Source organism: Neovison vison, chromosome 1 (assembly GCF_020171115.1).
Source record: "Neovison vison isolate M4711 chromosome 1, ASM_NN_V1, whole genome shotgun sequence".
Classification (NCBI taxonomy): domain Eukaryota; kingdom Metazoa; phylum Chordata; class Mammalia; order Carnivora; family Mustelidae; genus Neogale; species Neogale vison.
The window spans coordinates 290,439,853-290,464,080 of record NC_058091.1 but is presented as its reverse complement, the minus strand read 5'-3'; the positions used below and the strand labels follow the sequence as shown (position 1 = coordinate 290,464,080).

At 42.0% G+C, this 24,228-nt stretch overlaps 1 protein-coding gene across 2 annotated transcripts in view; it reads right to left on the bottom strand.

Annotated features, from left to right (window-relative positions):
* Nucleotides 1–24,228, bottom strand: part of ADAMTS12 (ADAM metallopeptidase with thrombospondin type 1 motif 12) — a 286,218-nt gene that overhangs the window by 97,344 nt on the left and 164,646 nt on the right. For both annotated transcript variants that reach the window (XM_044233048.1, XM_044233057.1), the window contains exons 6-10: nucleotides 22,011–22,135; nucleotides 18,117–18,266; nucleotides 8,589–8,732; nucleotides 7,867–8,011; nucleotides 276–368 (exon numbers count right to left, since the gene is read on the bottom strand). In XM_044233048.1, coding sequence (XP_044088983.1) covers nucleotides 276–368; nucleotides 7,867–8,011; nucleotides 8,589–8,732; nucleotides 18,117–18,266; nucleotides 22,011–22,135 — 657 coding nt within the window. The remainder of the gene's footprint in view (nucleotides 1–275; nucleotides 369–7,866; nucleotides 8,012–8,588; nucleotides 8,733–18,116; nucleotides 18,267–22,010; nucleotides 22,136–24,228) is intronic.

Genomic DNA, 24,228 nt, shown 5'->3' with positions numbered 1-24,228 from the left:
TATCAACCGTAAATTCTGCAGACATTCATCCAGCAAAGTTGTGATGGATGTTTTGCAAGTGAGGTGTGGAACTGGGCCTCAGCCCTCTCTCCTTCACAGTTTCCAGGGAAGGCTCAAAAGGCATCATGGAAACAGAATCCTTTTCCCTGGCTAGTCTGACTGTGTGACCTCCATTCACCCAGACAGCTGCTCTCCAGGGCCCTCTCCCTGTTCCTCCCAAGATCTCTGAGCCCACCGCCCTCCCACCACCTTCCTTCCTCAGCCCGACACGTCACCTTCTTCTCACCACACCGTGTCCCATCTGCGGCAGCGTCCAGCTTAGAGCGACAAAAGCCTTTCACTGAGCACCACAGGGTCTGGCAGACATTCTGGAAAACAAATGTGAAACTCTACTCTTTGGGATTTTCAAAATTTGTACAAAAGCATTCTACAGTGATGGTGAAAGACACACTTGGTCACCCACAGACTCACAATAATGCTGTTGCTACTAGTGAGCAAGAGTGATAAAAAGTGATCATTAGTGGGACACCTTGGGGGGGCTCAGTCAGTGAAGCATCTGCCTTAGGCTCAGGTCATGATCCCAGTGTGCTAGGATCGCGGCCCATGTTGGGCTCCCTGTTCCATGGGGAGCCTGGTTCTCCCTCTTCCTCTGACCCTCCTCCACGTTTGTGCTCTCTTTTTCTGTCAAGTAAGTAAATAAAACTCTAAAAAAAAAAAAAGTAATTATTCAAGAACTCTTGATTCAAACTTAATTGGGGCTTTGTCATCACTCCTACACAGTGGTATGGTCTACTAAGCAATAAGAAAACAGGAGATAAAATACATTTCCTAGCAGTTGAGGCCAGTTTCTAAATGGGTGACATAGTGTCACTGACCTCAGGCAGGGTAATTGGGGACAATAGCTATCAAAGGCCAATACAAACCATGCACGAAGGACTGTGATTACAAACAGTTGGGTGGTTATAACTTGAGCCTGTTCACTGAAGGAAATAGAAACTATTGCACTTAGCCAGCCCAAGCTTATTTACTTATGACCCAAAGTAGCCCCCTTGCTTTATCTGCCAGGGAGTGAAATGGGTTTTCCCTATTGTTTCTCCTCTTACAGTAAGAACAAGGGAAGGTTGACAAGAGTCTTACAGATCACCAGAAATGGCTCCACTGATCCCATCCACCTTTTAATCTTTCTTCTATCCACCCATCATTCACCATTCCCTCTATTTAACTATGTTCTAGATTCAATGTTTTCTAAAATAAGATTTCACATTTTTACACAGTTTAGAAAATTCTCAGTCTTGATCTCTGTAAATTTTGCCTCTCTCTGATTACCACTATTCTCTCCTTCCCAGACCTCTAAACTGTTGGTGATGAGCCTTGCCATTCTGTCCTTCACATCTCAACTTCACTTTTATATTTTCTAACTCTCACTTTTCTTGTATATAAAAGTTGAAAAAGTCTGGATTTCTATCAGGAAAAGACCAGCCTCTCCTTCAAACACCTCTGAGAAATACTCAAGAGAGATGGGAAGTAATTTTCTGAGCTCTAAATTCCAGCTGACTGATTTTCTTTTCAACTGTGTCAAATCTGCTGTTTAACCCACACACCGAATTTAAAATCAATGACCATATTTTTCATTTCTAGAGGCTATAACTGTATTTCATATTTGCCTACCAGTATCTTCTGGTGTATTTTTCCTTTTTCTCAAATGTAACTCCTCTTTCATGTATTCATTTTATTATCCTTACCTAAAATATTTATTTATCCAAAGTCATTTGGATTTATTATCTTTCTTATTTATTATCTTTCTTATTTGTTGTTCTTCACTCAACTGCAGATTGTCTTAAATTTTGAATTAGAAGCTAAATGATGAATTCACCTAATCAAAAGCTTTATCTATTAGAGATTTTTGTGCATTTTAGCTGAGCATTGGTTTTTCCAAGGCAGGTTTTTAATCTTTCTTTCTACCAAGCATCCCATTGCTTTACCAGGTCAGAAATATGTTTATTTGAAATTTTTTTGGCATAGAGTTTCTCTGTTTCAGGATTTCTTTTCCTTTAGTACCTGCAGTTCTTGGTCACACCACTTCAAACAATGAAAAGGCAGACCAGACGAAGAGTGGTGGGCAGCAGGGCTGTATATTGGGGATAAACGCTCCCAAAGACGGAGGCGACCCAAGAGGGTTGCTATTTTGGCATTTAAATCTAGAGGTTTTTATAAGATTGTTGGCCAGCTGTCTTCATCTGATTAACCCTCCATGCACCTGTCATCCAATCAGGTTTTTGTCCACATGCTCATCTACCTCTCAGGGAGCTGTTCACATGGGAAGGGGTAGAGGACTCCTTTCAGGGTGGTGGAGAATAACAGGATGGGGTCTTTTTCCTTTTAATAGTAGTTTCCTGGGGTACGGGAGTGGGCCTTGCCCCTGCCTGCCTTTCTTCTGACTAACCTCCATTACAACCATAAGAGAGTATAAATTTGAACTCAAAATGGCGGGGGGAGGGTGGGAGGTTGGGGTACCAGGTGGTGGGTATTATAGAGGGTACAGATTGCATGGAGCGTTGGGTATGGTGAAAAAATAATGAATACTGTTATGCTGAAAATAAATAAATTAATTTAAAAAATAAGCATTGACTGTGGTCAAGTATTTTCTAGGGAGAAAGTTATCCACCCGCACCCCTCCACCTCAAAACCCAAGCTGAGGTAAAAGATGTTTCTCTGCCATTTACCTTTGTTGCCAATGTGTTCTTCTAGCTGCCACCACCCCCGCTGAACCACAGCTCCTCAAGTTCCCTGGCTTCGTGTAAGGGTCTCACTTCCAACTCCCTGCCTTGCTTCAGGGATGCAGGTGATCATCTGTTGCCACTGGATGTTAAGTTAAAATCAAGGCCCTCTGGTTTTCTCCTCATCCGCCTCAATGTGCTTATCACTCCCTTCTTTAGTTTTCTCCCCCTGAAGATGTTTTTTAACCTTTCTTATAAGTTTGTTATGTATTTATAAAGATGATGTAGGTCTTTTGAGTTGTAAACTCTTTCAAGATAAAAAAAAGGTTTTAACAAAGAAAGTTGATATTGTATTCTCTGGTACCTTAAGTTTTTTGTTTTTTGCCTTTTTCTTTACTGAAAAGGATTAGGTTATCTTGGCTGTAATATGCAGGAGTCTGAAGTCTTCATTCATTTATCTCAAGTCTTCCTTCCATTATCTATTTATCTATGGGCCAGGCCTTGCTGAATGTTGAGAATAAAGGTTCCTTCAGAGAGCTCACATAAAGTAGGGGAGGGCACAGACAAGTAGAAAGCAACTCTAATATCATCTAATAAAGTCTTTGTCCTGGGGAACCTGGGTGGCTCAGAGGGCTAAGCCTCTGCCTTTGGCTCAGGTCATGATCTCAGGGTCCTGGGATCGAGCCTCGCATGAGGCTCTCTGTTCAGTGGGAAGCCTGCTTCCCCCTCCCTCTCTGCCTGCTGCTCTCCCTACTTGTAATCTCTCTCTCTCTCTCTCTCTCTCTCTCAAATAAATAAATAAATAAAGTCTTTGTCCAAGAAAACACAGGATAGAATGTGAAATGTCCAAGCTGAGCTCCAAAGAAGAGCGGGGGGATGATGCAAAGGAACCAGCACATACAGAACCCTGGAGGTAGTGGGGGACCCCCAGCACTTTTAGGGGTTGAGACAGTTCAGTATACAGATAAGCACAGAGCATGAACCAGTAACTGACCAGAGAGAGCCAGGGTGGTGTGTTTGCAGTAAACCGCAGGATTCCCTGGAAAATCCTTACCTTTGTACACATCTAAAATTGTGGATAAAAATATTTTAAATGCATTCCTGAGTTGGCAAGAAAGTAAGAGAAATCCTCAGAGGCTAAAAATGTTGCAAAAATTTTGGAGATCTAAACATACAAACCTGGTCACTTAGACTTTTGTTTTAACAGTCACCTGAGTAGTAGAGACAATAACCTGGGCCTGCATTGCCTGGGAAGTTGGACTGGAGACCTCACAAAGACCATAATCCCAAAAGACTAGCCCTTGTGTGAACCCGGGGACACAGCTGGGACATGTGTCTGTTTGGATTTTAACTCTAAAAGTCATGGCAAATGTTACCCCCAAGAGTTTGTACCCACAATGGCCCTCACACAATACTTGCAGTCAAACAACATCCAACCAATAACTTATTTTAACTGAGCCCAAATTCTCTCTGGATGAATTTGCCAGCCATCTAAGCCTTAAAGAATAATCTGATAGGAAGTTTCACGACAAAGTGCTCACAATTAAAAACAAAAATAGCATGGAGGACAAGGGGAGTTAGAGAGGAGAAGGGAGTTGGGGTAAATTGGAAGGGGAGGTGAACCATGAGAGACTATGGACTCTGAAAAACAATCTGAGGGTTTTGAAGGGGTGGGGGGGTGGGAGGTTGGGGTACCAGGTGGTAGGTACTAGAGAGGGCACGGATTGCATGGAGCACTGGGTGTGGTGCAAAAACAATGAATACTGTTACTCTGAAGATAAATAAATAAATTTTAAAAAATCAAGACAAGGAAATAATCTCTAGTAAGAGAGACCTAGGAAAAATTCCAAATAGGAGAAATAGTTCCACATAGACTTTAGACATTGGAATTATACAACATAAATTATAAATGTCTCAAATATGATTAAAAATAAAAGATCATTTTGAATGAGAAACTAGAAACTGCACATCAGAGAAAATTTAGAAAAATAGACTACCATAAGTAAAAAAAAAAAATACTGTAAATGAGGTTAAAAAGTCAACAGGTGGCTTACACAGAGGAGTAGATGTATCTGAAGAGAGCCCTAGTGAGTCAGAAGATAAATTACACAAAATGCAGAAATATAAAGGGCCAAAAAAATATGAAGGCAAGGTCCCAAGATATGGAAGATTAGTGATAAAGACCAACATAGATGTGATTAGAATTCTGGGTTACAATCTGAGGATTTCAGAAGGCAGTGGGGTAGGGTGGGTGGATGAGTCTGGTGATGCATATTGAAGGCACATATTGCACAGAGCACTGGGTGTTGTATGCAAACAGTGAATCATGGAGCACTACATCAAAAACTAATGATATCCAAATTAAAACCACATTGAGATATCACCTTACACCAGTTAGAATGGCCAAAATTAACAAAACAGGAAACAACATGTGTTGGAGAGGATGTGGAGAAAGGGGAACCCTCTTACACTGTTGGTGGGAATGCAAGTTGGTGCAGCCTCTTTGAAGAACAGTGTGGAGATTCCTCAAGAAATTAAAAATAGAACTTCCCTATGACCCTGACATTGCACTCCTGGGTATTTACCCCAAAGATACAGATGTCATGAAAAGAAGGGCCATCTGTACCCCAATGTTTATAGCAGCAATGGCCACGGTCGCCAAACTATGGAAAGAACCAAGATGCCCTTCAACGGACGAATGGATAAGGAAGATGTGGTCCATATACACTATGGAGTATTATGCCTCCATCAGAAAGGACGAATACCCAACTTTTGTAGCAACATGGACGGGACTGGAAGAGATTATGCTGAGTGAAATAAGTCAAGCAGAGAGAGTCAATTATATGGTTTCACTTATTTGTGGAGCATAACAAATATCATGGAGGACAACGGGTGTTAGAGAGGAGAAGGGAGTTGGGGTAAATTGGAAGGGGAGGTGAACCATGAGAGACTATGGACTCTGAAAAACAATCTGAGGGGTTTGAAGTGGCGGGGGGTGGGAGGTTGGGGTACCAGGTTGGGGGTATTATAGAAGGCACGGATTGCATGGAACACTGGGTGTGGTGAAAAAATAATGAATACTGTTTTTCTGAAAATAAATAAATTAATTAAAAAAAACTAATGATGTACTGTATGGTGACTAATGTAACATAATAGGAAAGAAAAGAATAAAAAAAGAGAAGAAAGAATAGGAAGAAAAGAAAAGAACGGAAGGAAGAAAGAGCAAGAAAGAATGAATTCTGGATTACAGAATGGAGAATTAAAACAATATTTTAAGAGATGAGGCCAGACAACTAGAGATGGGATGAATCCTGAGGCCTCTTTTAAGCCATTTTAGAGAATTTAAACTTTATCATCAGGAATAGGGAGACTGAAATATTTTCATCAGAGAGGAACAAAATCCAATTTCCAGTTATAAAGGTCACTTTGGCTGCATTTTGGGAGACGGATCAGAGTTGAGAGAAGCAGTCAAATTCCAGGAAAGGAGAGCAGTCACCTGGACGAGTGAGATTTTAGATTTTAGGAGGTAGAGTTGGAGTAACTTGGGAACCAGTGAGGGGTGAGGGGTTTTTGCATCAACTTTACCTTCTCTATTAAGTCTTGTTCACTGTGTATATGTGCTGCCGAAGCGAGCACAAGTCTTGCTCACTGTGTTTAAGCACAGTTACTTCCTCCTCGAAAGGTCTTTCTACATGTCTTTTTTTTTAATTTAATTTAGTTTTTTCAGTGTTCCAAGATTCATTGTTTATGCACCACATCCAGTGTTCCATGCAATACGTGCCCTCCATAATACCCACCACCAGGCTCTCCCAACTCCCCATCCCCTCTCCTCTCCAAAACTTTGTTTGTTTCTCAGAGTCCACAGTCTCTCATGGTTTGTCTCCCCCTCCGATTTCTACCAACTCACTTTCCCTTTCCTTCTCCTAATGTCCACCGTGCTATTCCTTATGCTCCACAAGTAAGTGAAACTATATGATAATTGACTCTCTCTGCTTGACTTATTTCACTCAGCATAATCTTTCTGTGTGTTTATCTCACTATATTGAAATTATTCAGTCTGCCTCCTCCACAAGACCACAAGCTCCTCAAAGTCAGAGAACTTATCCTATGAATTACTGAGGGCTTCTCTTTTTCATCTCACTCAGTACCCAGCACCGAATCAGGGCGGGGCTCAAGCCTTGCCAGGCCCACATCTATGTGTTAACACCGGCACCTTCGCTCTGAAAGGGACGCACTCAGAGGATTGCCCAGTTTCAGATCACAAAGGAATGCCACACAAAGGAGTTGGGCAGAGCAGAGCAGAGCTGTGGTTAGATCTGCATTGTTTTGAAATAACCTAAGCAACAATTTGAATGGTGAGGTGATTAGGTAGGAGGGAATTACAATTGCCAGGAAAGAAAATGAAGACTGAATCAAGACAGTAACAGTGGGAATGAAGATGACAGGGCAGAACCACAAACTCTTTCGGAGGCTAAAAGTCAGGGATTGGCTTAACATTTAGATATTGAGGGGTGCCTGGGTGGCTCAGTCGGTTAGGCATCGGACTCTTGATTCCCGCTCGGACTGTGATCTCAGGGTGGTGGAATTGAGCCCCACATTAGGCTGCGTGCTCAGCATAGAGTCTGCTTCTCTCTCCCTCTCTACTCCTCCCTGCCGCCCCTCCCCCAACAGCCACTCTCTCTCTCTCTCCATCTCAAATAATAAATAGACAAAATCTTTAAAAAACGCACATTTGGATATTAAAAATTAAGGAGAAGAATGAATTGGGATGAAACTTATTTTTACCTTGGGATCTGGGGGTTCTCTACAACCAGATGGGAAATTCAGGAAAGGGAGCGACTCTAGGTTGCTATGGAGTCTACAGGCGTGAATCACTGTGATTCCTGAAAATCACTATAAAATGTTCTTCATCAGCACCCACTTGCAAAGGTTTGCTGTCTCCAAAGAATACCAAGGAGGCAGGATCAAGGAATGTAAATGATTCCGACTTCATATATACTGCCTTACAAACGTCATACCAGGAATAGGTTTCCATTTCTGTGTCGGGCTCTTTGGACTACCAGCTTTTTCCCTGGCCCTTTCTTTTGCATGCTGGAGATCTCAAGTCCAGCGCCCACCCACCAGAGGCACCAAGATACCCAACACTTACTTCTACTTCCTGGCAGAAGGTGGCATTAGGGCCATACTGCAGCTGGCATTGATGGTGAACATCATAGATCACTCCAGGGGCAATGACCTTGGACTTCAAGCCTTTCTTTTGGGGGATATCATCGAGACAAAACCCCCAGCCCCGGCTGAAAACAAATTATCAAAAAGGAGAACAGTTGCTTATGATTTCCTTTGTCTTAGTCTTTTATTCAACAGAAACCTTCTATCCCTGTGGTTTACCCTTTGTCCTTCAAGACAAATTTATTGCCACAAGGCATAGAACCCTCTAGGCCCAAGATGGGAATGGCCGAACAGGAAATCAGACACGGGCTCAGACTATTACTTCAGCCATGAGCCAGGAAATACAAGCGGGAGAGCAAAATAAAATCATCAAAGGGGTTTCAGTGACCACTCGTAACATATGCCAGCTGTTCCTGCCAGTGCGGGGGACTTACACACTCAGCTCTAAAGTGCTTGCTCTGCCCACTGCAAGCAGGGCAAGCAGGGGGATGGGAAATTCACTGGGCTGTGCTTGGAAGACAGGACCCACCTACAACTCGGGGGCAGAAAGCAGAAGCAAAATCCCCCCCTCCTTCTGATGCCACCCTGATGCAAAGATCTGGGAGAGGAACGAAGACTTTTCCAGGCCTAGGGTGAAACTCCAAGGGACTTCCGGTTTAAAGAGCACCAGGTCAGGCTGCCCAGAAACATGCTGTCACTTACTCCAGGAAGCGGGTGATGTACTCCTTGCTGCACTTGGACCAGGTCAGTGGGCTGGGATTGTACTGGAGCTGGCGGGACATGAGGTACGGGTGCCTGCCCACGGGCTCACAGTCATTCTCTTTCCCGTCATGCTGGATGCCAAAGCTGCAAGAAGGCAGAAGGCGCAGGAGTATTAAGGAGGCGGGTATGAAACAGCGCGACAACCCCAGTCCCTCCACGAGAGCCACTTTGTACCGAATGCACCTGTTTACAAAGTGAGGCTCTACCTGGACAGGGACAGCTGACTTTGAACTAAAAGGCACAGGAGATGCTTTCAGCTTCTACAACCATGGGAACCACGTGGCTAATTCAAAAACCTGTGTTTGGCTGAGAGCTCCCAGTTCGGCTTTCCAGGAGTCTGGAGTAAGGAGGGCAAATCCCGCCTCAAGCGGCTGAAGCACAAAACCTTCCTTCTCTCCTTTTCATTATCCTGTACAGAAGGACACGAAAGGGAGAGCCTAAGAGAAACTTTGTCCGAGGCCACAAACTTTGAGTGACAGATTTTCTTTTGAGTATTGTCATGGGGGTCCTTCAAGATGGGAGACGTTAGGGAGGCCTCCCAGGTGGGGTCGGAGCAGGGGGTTCACAGACAGACCATCTGGAAGGTGCCAGCTTTCCACTTCGTGATCTGGGAGTCCCTCCCCTGGAAAACGCAGAGGTCATCACGGCGTTGGGGTCAGATCTGAATGGAAGAGTCTGAAAACTACTTAGCAAGGGCCTGACATAGAATCAGGACTCGGGGACTCATGGAAGTCCTTTACTGCTGCCTTGATCCTTGTGGAGCTTTTCAAACATCGCACAGCTCGTGAGAGGTAAAACCAGGTCTTCCGCAGCATGTGCTGCTCTGTCAGTGTCCTTACCCTCGTCCTGCTCCTCTGCTCCCGGCCTCCTGCTGCCATGGCTGAGCAGGTACAGCAGCCCTGGATGCCCCGACAGAGCTCGTTGGCCACATGAAGGGGCGCCGGGGAAGGAAGCGGACTCAGAGTCTGTTTATAAGCTGAGTCCTCAGGATCGCCCCAAGACACCTGCAGAGGCTCCCCAAGAACTCTCTTCACTGGTGCACTTGCAACGCGGCGAGGTTGGCTCAAATTTCCAAATCTGAACAGAGGGGAAGGGTGACCTCTGACTCCGCTAGTGAAATTCAACCACCCTGACAGGCAAGCTCACATGTGACTTTAATACAATCTCCCGATCCACATTAGCAACTCTCACAGAGAACCGTCTGGGGGGATTTAGAGGTTTCTTGTATTTTGCTTTAATGTGTTATGATGTTATCGACTTCCTTACGGACTTTGATCACATTCCAGATAAATACAAAATTCACAAAGGAATCAGGGAATTAATCTACAGAACTGTTCTCACTCAGCCACTAATGTGACTCAGTCAAAGCTTTTATTGCAAAGCAGGCCTTCCCTATGCTTGCTCAAATCTATTCTTACCCCGCTCAGGTGGGCCACAAGCTCACCTTCTCAATAATCAGTAAAACACTGAACTGTAGGCATGGTTTGAAAATATGCACATATAGTGGTTTTTCTAGCATCAGATAGTCTAATTCCAGAACCAAACAGCCATACCCTATACACTGGTTGGATTCAAACATAACGTTCAAAACATATCAGTTCCCTTAAAGCTCTTTTTGTTCTATTGAAAGGTTTTATTTCCTTTTTAAAGGATTAATTTATTTGAACGAAAGCATACACACATGCAGAGGCATGGAGGAGAGAGAGAGGGAGAGAGAGAATCTCAAGCAGACTCCCCACTGAGCCCAGAGCCCAGTCTCACCACCCTGAGATCATGACCTGAGCCGAAATCAGGAGTCAGAAACTTAACCGACTGAGCCACCCAGGGGCCCCTGCTCTACCTCAGGTTTTTAATTCACTAAAGGATTTCCCCCTCCAGCTTTGTCACCTCTCTGTGCCCCCATGTTATGGGAGAAAAGCAATGCCACTAACAAGTGTCCCTCTGGACTGTGTCTACTATGTCTAGATGTGTGGGGCCCCCTGCCACATGAGCACAGTGGGCCAGTGATAAATGAAGGCCAAGGAAAGCACATGGGGTCATAGAATGTTTCCAGGAAGCTCCTTTCCAGCAGATGGGATGGACGCTGAAGAGCAGTTGGCAGTACGGAGCCCTCCCGAGTCTCCCACAACTTGCTGGGCTGTTGGATTCACTGGCTTCACCTCTGTTAGATGAGTTTGCCGAATTACAGCTGTGAAATAGTAAGTTCGTTGGCTGGGTTTCAGGGTTTCACTTGATGGCTATTCCTTGCCTTTTCTTCTTCTTTTTTTTTTTTTAATCTGAGCATAGGGGACACAATGGTATATTGGTTTCGGATGCACGACTTAGTGATTTGACAAGTTTATATATTAGGCTCGGCTCACTGTAAGTTTAGCTACTATCTGTCCAATTACATCATTATTACAACATCCTGGACTGTATTCCTTGTGTTCTACCTTTTGTTCCTGTGACTTGTGATTCATTTCATGGTGCAGAAGACACAAACCATGATAAGCGTGATTGTGTACTTTCCAAGCTGATTGAGGAAGTATCGATTTCCTGTATGTGAAACGCAAAGGTCTCTAATGAAATCCAGAAGCAGGAGAGAAATATTGGGTGAATATTGGCTTTTAGATGTATATCTATATATCGTGATATTTTCATTACTTAAAAGAAAAGGATGCTAGGTCTCAGATAAGTTTTTAAATTTCCTCCTGGAACTCTACCTTCGTTTTTGGTAACATACCTATGGAGCCTAAGGAAGGTAGTAAGAGAACTCAGGTATAAATGACTGATATAATCCAGGGTCCTCATATACAGATTTTCAAAAAGTTTTCTCTCAAAAGGGAAATTATTCACACAAGGCCACAGCACAAGTTAGTTAATTTTACTTTCTATTTTGCATCACACATAATCGGTAATGAAACAAAGCATGTTTCCAAGAAACAATGGGGTATCTATGTTATTAAACTATAATGAGTGTCTTTGGGGATACTGGTTTATCACAGTTTTCATTTTGGTTTTTGAGCTGCCTCAGGCCCTTTCATTGAACTTTCCAGTTTATCGGTTTGGTCCACAGATAATTAGAACTATATAACCAAAGAAAGAACTAAATACCTCAGAAGTATCATTGGCCAGAAGCAAAAGTTTCTTAGGAAGCTCTTAAAGTCTTCTCTGGTTTGGTTTTGTGTTTTACTAAAGCATTCTTTTTCCATCATTCAAACTCAAGCTTATGTGTTCTGTACTTTTACCAGTGACCCTAAACTTTTCTTGCCAAATAAAGACAGCATTTTAATGCAAATCAAAAGCACTGTGAGAGATCACCTCAGTCCGGTCAGAATGGCTAAAATAAAAACAACAACAACAACAATAAAAAACAAACAAGAAATAACAAGTGTTGATGAGAATGTAGGGAAAAAGGAAGCCTCGGGCAATGTTGGTGGGAATGTAAATCCTTACAGCCACTGTGGAAAACAGTATGGCGGTTCTTTAAAAACAGAAATACCACATGATCCAGTAATTCACTACTGGGTATTTACCCAAAGAAAATGAAAACACCAATTCAAAAAGATATATGCCCCCCATGTTTACTGGAACATTATTTACCATAGCCAAGTTATGGAAGCAACCTAAGTGTCCATCTATAGACGAATGGATGAAGAAGACATGGTGTGTGTATACATATAAGGGACTGTTACTCAGGCATAAAAAAGAATGGGATCTTAACATCTGCAACAACATGGATGGACCTAGAGAACATTATGCTAAATGAAATAAGTCAGACAAATACTGTATATTTCACTTATATGTGGGATCTAAAAAAGCAAATGAATAAACAAACAAAAAGCAGAATCAGACATGTAAATATGGAGAACAAACTGGTGGTTTCCAGAAGAGAAGGGGTTGGGGGTGGGCGAAATGGGCAAAGGAGAGCGGCAGATACAGGCTTCCAGTGACGGAACAACACAGGAAATACAGCCAATGATAGTGTAGTAGGGTTGTGTGGTGACAGATACACTACATTTGTGCTGAGCAGAGCATAAAGTATAGAGAAGCTGAATCACTATATTGTATACCTGGAAAATGTAACATTGTGTGTCAACTATACTCAAATGAAAAAAATTTAATTAAAAAATAAATGACATTGTTTTATTTAGGTCATCTGTACATGGCCCAATGTCTTTTTTTTTTAATTAAACTTTTCATTTTGAGATAATTGTAAGTTCAGCTGCAGTTTTAAGAAATAGAAATGAAGAGGTCCTCTGTACCCATCCCACACTTTCCCCACAAGATAACACACTGTAAAACCATAATCCACTAACACAATGAGGTACTGATGTAGATACCATCAAGACACAGAGCACTGGTCACCGCAAGGATCTCTCCTGTTGCACTTACAGTCACACTCTCTTCCTTCCCACCCCCATTCTGTCCTGAAGCCCTGGCAGCCACTAAAACCTCCATTTCTGTAATTTTGACATGTCAGTCATATATCACACAGCATGTAACTGTGGGGATTGGCATTCTTTCACGGAGTGTAACTCTCTGAAGATTCATCAGGTCACTACATGTATCACTGGTTCCTTTCTTTTAGGGCGTCTGTCCCAGTTTAGTAACCATTCACTCTGTTGGGTCAACACCACCGCTGGATGGTTTCCAATTCTGGGCTATTAAGATTAAGCTTCTAGAACCATTCACATACAGTTTTTTGTGTGACTGTAAGTCTTCATTTCTCCAGGATAAATGCTCAAGAGCACTGGATCATATGGTAGTCTACTGTTTAAAACACTGGAAACCTGTTCTCCATAGTGCCCAAACCATCTTACTTTCTAAACAGTAATGCCCGAACAATCCAGTTCTTCTGCGACCTTTGCCAGCATTTGGTGTCACCACTCTAGTATTAGTCATTCTGATTGGTGTGTAGCGATATCTCATCGTGGTCTTAATTTGCATTTCCCTGATAGCTAATGATGTTGAATATACCTTCAAATGCTTATTTGCCATATATCCTTTTTGGTGAAATTTGGTAAAATGGTCTTTTGCCCATTTTCTAATTACTATTTGTCTTATTACTAGTGAGTTTTGATAGCTGCTTATGTATTTTAGATGCTGGTCCTATTGATATATGGTGTATTCTTTTCCTAGGACTGCCATAAAAATTATTGTAAACTCAGGGGCTTAAATAACAGTAACTTCTTCTCTCACAGTCATGGAGGATAGAAGTCTGAAATCAACAGGTCAGCAGTACTATGAACACTTCAAAGGCTCCAGGGGAGAATCTGTGCTTGCTTCTTCCAGCTTCTGCTCAGTGCAGGCTTCCTTGACTTCTGGGATCAAGACTTGAACTTCTGCCTCCGACTGTGCATGGCCTTCTTCTCTTTGATCTCTCTGTGTCCAAATCTCCCTTTCCAGCTCCTGGGTCTAGGGCGAGCCTGAAACTAGTCTGATTACATCTCAAAATTTTTAACCAATAACATCTGCAAAGACCCTATTTCTAAAACAGGTTACATTTTGAAATTCCAAGTAGCCTTGGATTAGTGAAGAACACTGTTCAAGTCATTACATAGGATTTGCAAGTATTTTCTCCTAGGCTGTGGCTTGTCTTTTCATCCTCTTAAAAGAGTCAAAAGTTTTTGTTTTTACTTTTGTTTTAATTTTGAAGAGTCCAATTTTTAATGTTGCCATTTATGGAATGCATGTTTGATGTCAAGTATAGAAGCTCTTTGCCTAGCCCTGGATACTGAAAATTTTCTCCTCTTTAATGTCCTGAAAGATTTTTAGTTGTACATTTTACATTTAAGTTTGTGTCTACTTCAAGATAATTTTTGCAGATGGTGTGATACTTAAGTAGAGGTTCATTTTATATTTTTTAAAATTTTGCTTATGGATGTCCAATTCCTTCGGTACCCTTTCTTTAACAGGCCACTTTTCCTCCATTAAACTGCTTTTATACCTTTGTCAAGAAATCAGTTATATTTGTTTTGCACTATTTTTGACTTCTCTGATTGATTCCATTTGTGTCTCTTCCTCTGCCCAAACCACACAATCTTGGTTACTGAAGTTGTATAATAATTTTTGAAATCTTGTAGACTGATTCCTCCCATTTTGTCATTCTTTTTCAAACTATTTAGAAAACTTACTCTAGTTCCTTTGCCTTTCCACATACATTTTAGAATAATTTTCTATATTAAAAAAAATCTTGCTGCAGTTTTGGTAGAAATATCATTAAACTTATATATTTATTTCAGGAGAATTCCATCTTTATCATGTTGAGTTTTCCAATTTATAAACAGAGTATGTGTCTCCATTTATTTAGATCTCTCATTCTTTCCTTGGTGTTATGTAGTTTTCAGCATACAAGTCCTGTACATGTTTTGTTAGATTTAAAAGTATATAATCATGTATGTAAAAATATCATACTTTTGAGTGATCATGAAGGTTACTACATTTTTAATTTCAATATCCACCTATTCATGATCAGTATATAAAAATGTGATTTTTATGACTCTATTGTACCCTGTGAACTTATTTTTCTAGTCTGTGTGTTTACATAGATTCTTTGGGGTTTTCTATAGATACAATTATATTATCTGTAAATAAAGCTAGTTATATATCTTCCCAACCTGTTGTCTTTTTTTGTTTTCTTGTCTTATTGCACTGGCTAAAACTGTACTCTTTTTTCTATCTGTTCTTCAGGCTTGATCATTTACATTGTCCTATCTTCAAGTTCGTTGGTGTTTATTCTGCCTACTCAAACCTGCCAATGATTCCCTCTAGTTAATTTTTTATTACACTGATTGTACTTTTTGTTTTTTAGCTCTAAAATTTCATCTTGGTTTTCTTTTTAGATTTTCTATCTCTTTACTGATATTCTAATTTTGTTCATACATCATTTTCTTGGTTTTATCCACATCTTCCTTAGTTCTCTGAGCATCTTTAAGGCACTTGTTTTAAAATCTTTGTGTAATAAATCTGCCATCAGAAACAATTTCTAATGATTTATTTTTCCTTTGAATGGGCCATACTTCCCTGATTCTTTGCATGTTTTGGGATTTTTGTGTGTAGGGGAAAGTGAACATTTGAATCTATTAATGTGGAAACTCTAAAAATCATGTTCTTCTTCCTTATGGTTTGCTGTTTTTATTATTGTTATTATTACTATTATCATCATTATTTTTTTAAGATTTTATTTATTTATTTAACAGACAGAGATCACAAGTGGGCAGAGAGAGAGGAGGAAGCAGGCTCCCTGCTGAGCAGAGAGCCCAATGCGGGGCTCGATCCCAGGACCCTGGGATCATGACCTGAGCCGAAGGCAGAAGCTTTAACCCACTGAGCCAACCAGGCACCCCAATCATTATTATCATTATTATTATTAATCATCTTAGTTATAGGTTGTGTTTATGCCAAGGAGCAAACTGAGGTAAAAATTTGAGGTCTTCTCAGGTCTTTTCTGAATCTATCTGGGCATATGTGGTTACTTTCTAATTTTCCCCATATATGCAATTACTTTCAAAAGTCCTATTCTTTATTGTCTGGCTCCCAAAAGGTAAAAAGAAAGGTGAATAGGGGGAGAAAAGGGTGCTGATCCTTTAAGTCCTCCAGAAGACACTCCAGTTAAAGGCAGGGGCATGGAGGCTTACAACAACATGGAGAAGTACAACAACAATGGCTGCCCACAACTTTGTTTTTACCTTTGTGAATCAGAAGCAGCCATTAGCAATCACAGCACAGATCCTTGACATTTAGAGGACAAATATCAAAATATTAAATCAATTCAGATAGTGACCCAGTTCTATTCTGTTAGATAATCTACCACTTCTGATAACCAGTAAACATCTACAACTCTGTTTCCAAGAATTCAGGGAAATAGTGCTCAAGTAATGTTACCAAGAGGTTTTTACATTTATTGGAGAATTTCTAAACTCTAAAGGATTATACTTGCCCTTGGCTTTATGGCCTTGGCTTTGTAGTCTTGCTCACAAAAATCATAGGTCCATCTCCAGATAATCATGCCAATGATTGTGTCAAAAATTGGAGCAAATATGATTTTGTAGAATATGCTTAGCTTATTTTTGAGGCCTTTTATACAGCCAGATTAAGTTGAACATATAAGAAATCCATTCTTTGAACAGAAGTAATGAGCATTTGAGAGCACCTTTTATCAAGCAAGTCTTCTCAATTTTTCTTTACCTTGAGTATACCACTCTGGGAAGACCTTGAGCAGTCATTTCTCAGTTTGACCTCATTATACTTATTAGCATTACTTAGCCAGCAGATGCTACTGACACCAAAGACTTGACTGGAGGCTGCAGGGAATATATCCCTTCACATATCAGGACGGAGGATGTCTATGTTTCTACATGAGAATAGCTTTCATTTTGTCAAGTTTTACTATAAGCATGCCAACTACTACAGCCTAGTCTTTTCAACATCTAGCCTTCTATCTCCGATCGTTAATTACCTGTATAAGCAAGTCACTTAACCTCTCTGTCTTTAAATTTCTGATGGCTAAGGATACTAAAACATAACATCTTTATCTCCCAGGGCTTTTTGGTAATAATCTAAAAAATGACAATACCTAAGAAATTGCCTTGTTCAACCTACTCGCTTCACAGATGAGGGAGCTGGTGAGCAGAGGTGTTGGGAATTATCTAAGGTAATAATATTGGCTGATGGAAAGCCAGAGTAAGCACTCACTTTTCCCAACTCCCAAGCCGATACTCTAGTTTTGTCCTGCAGGTAAAAGTATTTTTTAAAACTTCCAGTATTACATGAGAAAAAAGATGAGAAAGCCCAGACCAGAGGCCAGGCCTGGAATATCCAAAATCCTCATTCTCTCTTCACTCAAAACATTCTGCAATCTGCCTTCTATGAATTCACCTAATCAAATTCACTCATTATTGAGACAAATGTACATCCTGCTCACCAACGTTTGCTTGATGGTCTTTTCCAGTTGATGGCAGTTTTAAATCTCTGCTTTATTCAATGTGTTCCTTTAATGCATATGAGTAAAATGGGGTTAACAATAGTAGCTGTTTCATAAGGTTCTTAAGAGGATTCAATAACACAACACAAAGTGTATGACCTAAAGTAAAGGTGAAAAATGTTCATGTTTGTGACTTTTCAGTGATATTAATATTATTACTATTCCGTAAGAACTAAACAGGGATTGTTATTTCTGAATTCATCAAGTGAGTTACAGCTTTTGTCCTTGTCTGTGCTCCACCCATTCTAATTTAGAAAACTGTAGTAGCCTCTTTGGTTCTGTGATGTAGACAGGCATGAGTGGTCAGGGAATAAAAGACACAGAAATCTTTGAAGCACATGATGGTCCCCACTTTACAGGTGAGGAAGCAGAAGTTTGGGAGAATGAGTCTCAAGATGCAGCACAGCCCAACTCCTGATGATCCATTTAAGGGGCTTTCCCTTCTTTCTACCCACATGGTACATGAACATAGCAAGGAGATCTCTGTTTCCTTGGCCCTTTACCTGTGTCCAAGTTCATGGGCAATTGTGAAAGCCAGAGGGAGTCCAGAGTCTTCATTGATGTTACAGCTCCTGTGAGGCTGGCACATTCCAGACAGGTGGGACAGACCCAAGGTCTCACAGGGGCGATTGACACCAGCACAGATGTCTTTTCTGAAAGCAGAGAACAGAGATGTGTAAGTTCGCAAAGAAACATCTGAAAAAACCCTTCTGGAAAAAATCTGGGTATTAACTCACATTCAGTGTGGTCTGGGAAGCATGATTAAAATTGTTTATTAAAAGTTCATACGAATATAGCAGGGTAATTCTGCATTCACAAGATTACTCTGATTTCACTTCTTAATTATTAAATCTCAGTAACACCTTAAAAATGTAGGAAAAGGAGTAGGGAATTTGGGTAAATTGGAAGGGGAGGTGAACCATGAGAGACTATGGACTCTGAAAAACAGTCTGAGGGGTTTGAAGTGGCGGGGGGGTGGGAGGTTGGGGTACCAGGTGGTGGGTATTATAGATGGCACAGCTTGCATGGAGCACTGGGTGTGGTGAAAAAATAATGAATACTGTTTTTCTGAAAATAAATAAATTGGGAAAGAAAAAAAAATGTAGGAAAATATGACAAATGTTTTATTTTGAGTTGCTTCTGCCCTTAATCCCAAGAGGGCAAATTACATTGTTTGGACCAAAAGAGAAGGATTTTATGGAAAATGTAAGATTATTTGAACTTTTATACAAAGGAAGGACAACCAGCAGTGGCTGAAGGTTTTCAAGTATGAAACCCCTTGTTGTCTTTCTGAGATCTGTGCTCAAAATTCCCCTGAGAACTTCTGCTTATTCACGAAAACAGGCAGTTGGTCTCATCAATCCATCTGGAGCTCAAATCAGCTGTCTCTGCAGCCCCACTATGCTAACAACATGGCATATGGGAAGGAATGCCCATACAAATAAAAACTCCTTGGATCTCAAAAAAATACTGGTTATAGTCTTTAAATGTAAAAATGTGCTCCCATATATTTGTGCGCATCATTTCAGTCAAGGACAAGAGTTAACTAGTCTTTTGGTTTTCTTCAATTCAAGAAGAGCTCTTTGTCAAGAATAATTAGCACAAATGCTAACAAGGCTCTGAACTTCAGTTAGTTGCAGATCTTCAGCTCACTGGGCTAGTGTGGGTACCATTATTGGCAACAAATATTCTGGGTTTTTTTTGTTTCCAATGGGCCATGGAAAAGATGGAGACTCCAAAAACTCCTATGAGTCCTCAGTTCCCCAGGAGACAATGGCTGGGACAATGGGTTAGGACAGAGAGACAGCTCCCATCTCAGGGCACGCCAGCAGATCTGATCTCCACTGTCAGCAATAGTTGCTGGGTGGTTTTATGTTGGAGAGCTAGATTGAATCATACAGCCCAATCATTCTAACTAACTGCTGGGGCTGTGGGAGGATCAAGAAAACACTATTCCGCCCCTACAGCAAGATGTACTGGTCACTATTTCACTCTTTTCAAAAAAGTCTAGGCCTGCGTGGAGCTGCTGGGAAAAGATGGAGTCTATTGCTAACTCCCTGGCTTTCTCATTGTGATAAGACAGGAGTTAGGTCCATTAAACAATTGTTCACTGCATGCCTACTAAGTATCTAGCACTAAAGAGAAAACAAATGTAGGAATAGGAGTCTTCCAGGCCAGGAGCTTATGCTCCCCAAAGCACATAAGCTCTACACCCCACCCCTATACTGTGAGTAGTATAAGAGAAAAGATGGTTTGGCATGCATCTTTTGGTATACTAGTCCCACTTCATAAGGTATGCTCAAACCAAAATATGTTCAAGCAAATGTACCTTCTCCTCAATGCAGCTCTATAGAGAACCCTGTTGAAGTGGACCTCAGCCTGGATCTCTGGAGGCAAGTCTCACACCTCCCTCCCTGGTGCTGCCTGTTTCTTCAGAACAGAGGTTCCCAGAAGGGGGTGCTTTGGCTCACCCACCGACTCCTACAGGACATTAGGCAGTGTCTGGAGACAGTTTTGGTTGCCACACTCAGAAGCGGGTGCTACTGTCATCTCATGGAGAGGGCCCAGAGATGATGTCAAATATACTTCCATGCACGGGACAGCCCTTCACAACAAAGAATTAACCAAGCCAAAAAGTCAGTGATGCCAAGAGTGAGAAATCCTGTTTTCGAATCTGAAATACTCTCCATTGTTTAGGAGCTGGTGAAGTTCAACATACATTGAAACCAGGCCTTTGTTCCAAAGAAGAAACATGATCATAATAAGAGAAAACTGGTCATAATAAGAGAGCAGATCCTTCATATCCTTATGTGTAATAGTTTAACTATTAGGGTACAACTGCCTGATTCATGTCCCAGCTGTTCCTGTTAACAGCAATGAGATTTGGGGCAAGTGACATAACCAAACCTCAGTTTCCCGCTCTGTAAAATGGGAATGGCTAGTAGGAGTCAATGACCAGGGTTGCTGTGGAGATTAAATGGAATGCTGATTATTCTAAGAGATGTAGCACAGTGCTACATCAAACACTCCACAAATGCTAATCATCCTCAACTCACTCATTTCTTCATGTGAGAAGGAGAGAAGAAATAATTTCTACTTTAAGGGCAAGGAAAGAGGTGGAGCTGACCCAGCTTCCAATGGTGGTCCCAGATCCAGGATTCTTCTCTACAGAGAGGTACTGCCTGGACTGAAGTCTTTCCATGGCTTCTCGCCCAGGTCCTCAGTGTTTTCTGCCTGCTTGCTGACTTCCCAGGGCCCCTGTGCTTACCTTCCCAACTCACATTAACCTACCTCCCAGGGGACCGACTGATGTCACAGGTTCCAATATGAACCTCTGGAGATTGTTTGCATTCAACCAATGTTTTGATACTTTCACTCAAAAGAGTGCTTCTGATAGTTGGAGTGAAGGCTGCTTATCAACCTCTGCAGGCATCCCATGCACTGGGAGAGATGACAGGCCCAAGTGTTCGGGGGCAGCCTGTCCTCCCCAGGGAGAACATAAACAACGGCTTTCTGTGCATGAGGTTCTTGGTGGCTGAAAGGCCAGGCCAAGCACCCTCCTCCATGACACGTGCCTGGATTTCTTAGTGTCTCTGAATCTGCATAGGGGTTCCCCCCATGAGAACATACTTCCCCATGAATGGAAGACCTTCATATGTCTAGAATAAATAGTGTCTACTACCCTGCAGGTATTCAACAAACATTTATTGAATCAATGAGCACACATAGCCTCCAAGAGCCTGGGATGATCAGAAGAGTTTATCAGCCTTTCACAGCTAAGAATCCTAGAAGGCTGATGGTTCTTCTTTGTACCAGAGGGGCTATGTGTAATCAGAACAAAATACTGTCTTCATGGGGGTAAAGGGAGACAAGTGTAGGCAAACAGTTCTGCCTATTCAGGCGAGGGCAACCTGCTGCCTATATTCTGTCTTTAGCATCAGTCAGGGGTGGTTTACCAGGAGGACTGGTTTCTGTAGAGACAGTTGCATGTTTCTAAACTAGAGGGAAAGTTTTTAAAAATAAAACAAAGGATCGGAAACCCCATGCTGAAGACTTACAAGGAGTCTTTAATGAGGATCTGCAAACAATCTTCCTGATTGCTTATGGAGCCGCATGAAAAAGCCAATTTTAAAGATGAAGTCATTTTCAGGATAGGAAAAAGGCCTGCATTTTGCCAGCAGATGTAGTTTATTAAAAAGGAGAGTTTTCTGTATTGTTTGCCAACTGCCCCCTCACTGGTATGGGTCTTGGGAGTCATGTAGATCACAGGACTGCCTTTAAAAATGACAGAGCAGTGAAGAGTAGGAGACACGCATAAATTTGAAAACCAGGTAACTCTCCCACCCACCAGCCCCCCTGCTTTGCAGACCCCGGCCTCCGTGTAGTTCCCAGGGTACCTGGTGAGGAGGACAGCCACATCATGATGGGCAGGGTTGAGGTCACTCTTTGGATTGATGCTCTTCTGCCACTTACAGAAGCTGGACAGTGTCTTCTCCGCATGGTGGATGATTTTCAATCCTTGCTGGAGAAAGAAGAGGAAGAGACAGGCACAGCTGAGTTTCCTGTGCTCAGGGCTCATCACACAAGTCCTTGGAAGCTGCCGAGTGGGCCAAGATCTGGGTGGACGCCTCAGACATCTTTTTGGCATGAGTTTGGCAGAGGCCCCTCCCTGCTCTCAACACCATTACCCTCATGACTTTTATTAAAAGAACCTGAAGGACAGAAGTGCGGGACAGAAGTTATCACTGGAACAAGTAGCCCTTAAAGAAAACTTAAAAGTACATCCGCCAAGACCAAGACCTGTGTGATGTTCCATCTCTTGCAGCTCTCTGCTTCCTAAACCAGTACAATTCCAAAGAGGCATTTTTATTTCTATTACCAATAATAATAATAATAATAATTCAACACTAAGCTTCTTCCTTACATGAGAACTACAAGGCTGGGTTGCACTCAACACTTGCTTGCCCGTGGTTTCCATTTTGGTCTCACATCCATGGGTGAAGGGCAGAGGGTGACATAATCTCTCCAGGCTTCTGACCAGTTAGGATCACTGGCTGTCTGACAGTGACCAGGATGCTGGAGGGGACACCCCCAGCCTGCAACTCTCAGGGTTCCTGAGTCACCCACTTGGCCCAAAGTTACTACTGGGGATGGGAGGAGAGGACTTGTTCCAAATTAACTGGATGAACACTTGTTAAAAGGAGGGGGAGGGATAATCAGCTCTAGGGGGGCTCTAGGGGGACTCCAGCTTCATTTGAATTTCTAAAGGAGACATTCCTTTCACTTGCCCCATTTCTCTGGGGTCTCTGTATGAAGCTGTCTTTCATACAAGATGGATTCTACCTGGAGAACGACGACCTCCATTGGCCTGCTCTGAGTCTATCACTCTGGCTTCCATCCAAGGAGTTCAGGACAATCTCTACATGAAACCATGAACCTGCTTCGGTACCGTTCTGTACAAACAAGACCTGAGAGGCTGCAGTTGCCTGTTAAAGGCATCTGCAGGTCCCAGGTATGCTAACGAACCACCACAAAAACAGAAATGCGGCTCATCTTCACTCATGAAAACTCACGAGCTGCTAAGCATTCTGAATTTAAATAGAAGAAACAGACTTCATTATTTACTAATCCTCACTATTTCATCGTCCAGCAGAACGCTAGATGGTGGAGGAGGAGGCAGAGTTGCGGGAGACTAGCTGGGCACAGGCGTCAGCCTCCGTTCATCTTGTCAAGCCCTAGTTACAGTAGCAGCCCTGCCAGAGCCAACAGCCCCCACCCGCCATCAGGAACCGGCAAGGGGCGTAAAGTCGGAATGGAAAGAAAGAGAAGTAAATAAAAAGGCAGAGAGGAAGGAAGGTAAAAAAGGCATTGTTTCCCGATCATTTACTATGTGTCAGATGCCATCACATATATTCTTTCATTTAATTTAATTGCATCTTCTGGGCATTTTATCCTTAAGAGAGCAGAGTTAGTTTCATTTTATAATAAGAAGGAATTAAACCTCGGAGAAGTGAGAAGCTAGCTGAAGGTGAATCGGGCCAGATACGGAAGCAAATGTTCCAAGAACAAGGGCTTCTGGGTGAAGCGCGCCTCCCATGGGTAGCCAGCCTCGTGAGGAGCCCACCTCAGGTACAGGCCCTTCACACCAGAGGCCCGAGCATTCAACAAAGCATCAACTGCAATTCAATTGCTTTGAGGTCTGTTTTCAATCCTGTATTTCTTCTGTTTGGTTGTGGGCTTTTGTTGTTTTTTGTATGTGAGCAAGGAGGTCTCTGAGAGAATACTCATGAATTAAAAAATAATACCATCTAAAATTATTCCAAAGAAAAAGAAATCCTTAGGTATAAGTCTAGCAGAACCCGTGTAAGCTCTGGATCAGGAAAACAACCAAACACTGTTGAAAGACAGGAGCCTCAATCCCAGCTTCACACCTTACACAAATACTGACTCAGAACAGATCAGACTTAAATTAGAAAAAAAAAAAAATCACAGGAGAAAATCTTGGGGACCTGGGACTAGCCAAAGGGTTCACAGACTTGACAGTAAGGACACGAACCATACAAGGGAAACTGAAAGACTGGACCGCATTCAAAATTAAAAATTTCTCCTATGAGA